The sequence below is a fragment of the Pocillopora damicornis genome, chromosome 5 (genome assembly GCF_964200805.1).
Source record: "Pocillopora damicornis chromosome 5, jaPocDami1.2, whole genome shotgun sequence".
In the NCBI taxonomy this organism is placed as follows: Eukaryota; Metazoa; Cnidaria; class Anthozoa; order Scleractinia; family Pocilloporidae; genus Pocillopora; species Pocillopora damicornis.
Window position 1 is genome coordinate 7,742,617 of NC_142674.1, and position 5,237 is coordinate 7,747,853.

General features: G+C 37.1%; 1 protein-coding gene across 1 annotated transcript; it reads left to right on the plus strand.

Moving 5' to 3' along the window:
* The first annotated feature begins 201 nt into the window (after nt 1-201).
* Nucleotides 202-4,703, plus strand: LOC149044952 (uncharacterized). The gene is made up of 4 exons (XM_089207712.1): nt 202-211; nt 439-604; nt 1,113-1,292; nt 3,174-4,703. Exons 1-4 carry the CDS (start codon nt 202-204, stop codon nt 3,571-3,573), a joined length of 756 nt encoding a protein of 251 aa, XP_089063838.1. The 3' UTR covers nt 3,574-4,703.
* Nucleotides 4,704-5,237: the final 534 nt, after the last annotated feature.

Genomic DNA, 5,237 nt, shown 5'->3' on the forward strand with positions numbered 1-5,237 from the left:
ATATATCTCACCGCCTCAATATAAGCATGGATACTGTAATCGACCATAGAACAAATTAACATGATATCAGACACTTCAGAGTCCACAGAAATGTTCCCCTGAACATCTAAGGGTTTGCCCGCCTTTATCCTGCCGCAGTTTGCGAATTACAACACTGCTATCTGTGATATTCAATAGCGAGTCAAACTAACAAATGCTATCATGGGTGCCGGTACGGGCTATTTTTTGCCAAAAGAGGGGGGAGGGAGAGGAAGTAAACCACTTGCCTAAAAAGTCTTGCAAGTTTCTCAAATTTTTATGAAACAGTCGAAGAGGAACAAGGGTCTTACGATAAACTAACATAGGCCTACATATGAAATGAATATATTCTTTAGTATGATATACTAGTTGATATTAATAATATTGATAGCAACTTCACAACTTTATGAAATGATGCAGATGATGATGATACTTATCAAAAAGCTACATCAAACGATGTAACAACAGATAGCGATCCTGCATTGGAGTTTGATGCAAGAGAAAATGATAAATTAAATAGTGATGAAGAAGAAAATGATGACACCTTAAATGAATGTAGAGCCCTAGTATACGAGACATGCTTAGAGTCAGTTATACCAAACTATCCAGTGGTGAATGCTCAAGCAAAACGCTCGATACAAAGCCCGAGTGAACGCTCCTCGAGCGTCTAGTTCTAATTATAACACGCGTACGGTTATTAGTGATATTAATAAAGGGTCGGATCAAACTAACCAATGAATTTCCTCAATCAAACACAACATTGTTTCAAGATAACTTAGTTTTAATTATCAACTAAGTTGGTAGTGTAATTTTAACTAAGTTGAAAATGTAATTTTGTAGCCGACGTTTCGAGCGTTAGTCCATCGCCACATTATCGCTCTACTAATTTTAGTTCGATCAGGAACTCAGTAAGACGCGTCTGAAATTTGCACCCCTCAGAGTCGGGATCTAACTCACGGTGTTTAGAACGTTTAAGAAAGAACTGACATTCCAATTCTACCCGGAAACAGTGGAAAAGAAGTGCCATCTAGTGGAATGTCCATCGCTAAGTTCCCATTTTTGCTTTTGTTGCCTTTTGTGTCTGTTTGTTTTAGAATTGATGCAGAATACTCGATCACCATCCAAAGTCCAAACGAAGATCATGTCACTGGCCATATCAAATATCTCTTCCTCCTTAATATGTCACGTTTGATCAGAAAAGGGATGCTATGTGGCCTGGATTTTCCAAGTAGTTTCTCTGAATTTAGTCAGATTATTGGACAATACGTGCCTGAGTAATGAAGGTGATAAGGATATCAGAGTTAAGTTATTTACCCGTGCGTGATTTCGAATAGTTTCAGACTTCCTTTCCATTTAATGAGCCCCATCGCTTCCTTGTTAAAATTCTTATTTTAGAATGGTAACGGAGAGTTTACATTTGAAGGCAACTCTTTAAAAGGCACGTACACAAGGAGATGCTTCACAACGACCAAAGTCAGTATGTATTTGCGCAAAGTAAACATCCGATTATGGCCGTCATTCATCTGTATTCATTGACTGACCAGGCAGATCAAGTAACAGATACTTACTAGTTCCGTTTGTTAAATTGAAAGAATTGTTAAACTTTATTTCTTGAAGGTTAGATTTTGTAAAATAAGCAAAAGGTCATTAAGCTCATTTAAGAACTAACGGTTAACCATGGAATACATATAATTCCCTACTGTATCAGCCAGATCTGTAAATATCAATCTGCCTAATTGATCGTTTTGGTTGTACTGAGAAATGCTCTATATATTTCAAAGAAATTTATCTCCGTTCTAGTGGAGATCTAAAAAAGCAGTCATAAGGCACTGTAACAGTTCTTGAACAAATGAAAACTCGTCCCTTCTAAAAAGCTTTGGCTCATTAAAAAAAAAAAAACCTCGACAATTTTCAATGAGCATCCGTTATCTATACGTGAACTTCTGTACAGGAAGATAACCAATGCACATCTCTAATTCTCTGAAATGTGCTTCAGGTATCCAGGAACGCCATATTGAACATCTGAACGGCTTGGCCGCTTTTATACTGCCGCATTTTTATAATTACAACACGGTTTTCTGAGATATAATGACTGACTGGGTCAAAATAACTAAAAATATCCCGCATTTCCTCATTCAAAAACATTATTGTTTCAGTATAACAAGATTTGCAGCGTGACGCGTCTGAAATTTGTACCATCATTAATACATATAGATTGAGTTTGAAGATGAAAATCTATCACACTGTGTCAGAAAGGATCTAACACTCGGTATTTAGAACGTTTAAGAATTGATGAAGAATACGTGAATACCGTCCAAAGGCCAAACGAAGATCACGTCAGTCACAGACTTTATCAAATTGCTATTCCTCCTCAATATGTCACGTTTGATCAGAATAGGAACATTTTATCGCCCAGATTTTTTCGGGAAATTCTATGTATCTGTAGGGGGTATGTGCTTCATTAAAAAACGTGGTGAGGATATCAGAGTCAAGTTCTTTACCCGTGTGTGACCTCGAGTAGCTTGAGACTTCCTTATCATTTTGCTCCATCGCTTCCTACAGTTTACATTTCAAGGAAATTCTATAGGATATGAATGGGTGCGTACATAAGGAGATATATATTGCAGTCATAGAACACGAACTATTCGCTCAAAGTAATCATCGAAGTATGGCGAACCTTCTGATCCTCGCTGCTTTGTTATTTTTCTCATCCAAAACAGGAGTAAGTTCCATGGGAACAACCACCAGTCCTCAACAACAGAATCCACATACTGGTACTGACAAAGACCCATGTGAGGTACTCTTAAGCATTCTTTATCCACAATTATTTACTACAAAAGTGCATGTACTTCATGACGCGTTCATTTCTCATACCTCAGTTTGCCACTTTTGTCTGCCAAGCTAAGAAAAAAAAATCCCTCATCAATCATAAGTTTTCCAATGTAGAAAATTACCAGACAAAGTTTTCTTTTAGAGATATCTCTATAAGGTTATGATATTATTCAATGTTCCGAGCTGTTTCTCCTAAAACGAAGCCTAATTCTCAACGTGATCAGTTTCTGAAAAAATTGCTGCACTACTTCGGCGGACAAGTAAACATCAATGAACATCAAGTACGTCCATCCGATTACTATACGTTCTGTTTTCTTTCTCAGAAATCCGTTTTTTCTCACGGATTTTCTGGGATTCCATGATCGAATGGCATACCAGGAATGCCGGGAATTCCTGGCGCCCCAGGAAGGACAACAAGGAAAAGATGGAGCTAAGGGGGAGCCTGGTGTCAAGGGACCGAGAGGTATGACAGGAACTAGAGGACAAAAAGGAAGTCCAGGGTCACTTGGTAAAAATGGTGCACCCGGAATGATGGGAATAAAAGGAGATAAAGGTCATGAAGGGTCACGTGGCAGCAGTGGACCGCCAGGAATCAAGGGTGTGAAAGGAGAGCAAGGATCTAAAGGAGAGAAAGGAGAAACCGTGAATAATGCAGTGTCACAGACCAACTGGAAACAGTCTGGAAAAATGATGATAGTAGAGATAGTGGAAAGATTAAGGTAGAGGAATATCTAGAAAAGGCAATGAAAAATAAATTAAGCGTTAGAGCCAATTTGATACAGCTATTAGAGTCTCATTCCAGGGAAATATGAGAGTCACTGGCACTTCAAATAAATGCAAGCGGTGGTTCTTCAAGTTTAATGGAAATGAATGCAGTGGACCAATGACAATTGAGGCTGCTATGTACAACAATTGGTCATCTAGGAGTCCTAATCTGCTTCATCACAGATCATTTGAGGGATACTGTGAAAACATCCCACAGGGCAGGGTCACTATGGAGTTATGGGTAGGACAGTGTCCTACTGAACCACTGGGTGATGCTTACACTGGATGGGAATCAGTATCCCGGATAATGATAGAGGAAGTGTCTAGAGCCCAGTCCTAATCAGCCCTGTCATCTTCACCTCAGGACTGGGGTAGAATATTCTGTCTTCATTCATCCATTTTTTTAGATTTCATAATATTCTCACATTTTCAATACTACCCAAACATTGAAGTTAGCATTTGTCACAAGTACTTTTGTGCCATGATAATGTTTAAATTACATGTACTTTTCTTAGTACTTTTTAGTTTATGCTGTGCCAGTAGATGCCTTTGTCCCCTCCTCAAAATGTTTTCCTGAATTATTTTAAGTTTGTCTCTGCATTTCAATAAAAATGTTTGACATGTGTTAGTCATGAATCGCACCATTCTTTGCTTTAAATCACATCTTTTTCCCAGCTAATGAGGAGGCTACACTAAAAACAAAACAACCAATCAGATTTCAAGGCTCGTTTAAAGTAACCGATCAAACTGCAGGAAAATGAAAGACAAAGAGTATCATGTGGCAAATTTTGCAACTTTTGTTTCCAAAACTCTTACTTTTAGTCTTAAAACCCTTTAAAAAAATTAAATGAAGACAAGAGATTCATAGCATGATCACAAATTGAAGGAAAAATTGTTTATTATGGAATTTCAAACTGATTCAATATTTTTCAATTAGATTGTATACACTAGTCTCTTTTATGGTTTCATTGTAAATGTTAAGTATTCATGACTATAGAATAAACTCCCTTTGCTTAATCACTTTGTATTATCCTTTACTTGATCTCACTGAATGTAATTAGGTAAGTTAATAAAACATATTACTCCCATTTTCCTGTTTGATCCTTACTCATTCCCAGTCCTTAGTCACTTTTTGTAACATAGGGCAGAGAATTCAGTTGGAAGCTGATTGTGTACTTCATGAATGACAACTTGGAATAGGTCAGCTTTTGACAGAATCAAAACTTTTTCATAGCAATTGTACTCCCTTTTGATCAGGGTTTTTCATAGATCCAAGTGGAAAAGTTCTGCTAACAAAGAGCTTCAGCTAAAAATGGCAGCTCTAGTTAATTATTGAAATCAGTAAAACCTACCATCAATTCCAAAAAGTGATTAGTGTTAAATTTCTCTCCCTAATTCTATTGTATCATTCAGTTGGCATTAGCAGTAAGAATAACTTAACTTATTAGATACAACTCTTAAATCTCTGAGCTTTATAAAAAAAAATGTTATATGAACAGAGCTACATAAATTTTTTATGTAGCAGCTCGGGAGAATAAAAAAACAAGTCTTGAGTATAAAGAGTCAAGTTTCTGGACTGCAAACAAACAAACAGTACTCAACTGATCTTTCAGACCAGTTTT

Excerpts from the sequence above, each read along its gene's own strand:
- LOC149044952 (XM_089207712.1), top strand. Across the intron at positions 605-1,112 it reads GTATACGAGACATGCTTAGA|AATTGATGCAGAATACTCGA; the intron begins GTCAGTTATACC and ends TGTTTGTTTTAG. Across the intron at positions 1,293-3,173 it reads ATTGGACAATACGTGCCTGA|AAATCCGTTTTTTCTCACGG; the intron begins GTAATGAAGGTG and ends TTTCTTTCTCAG.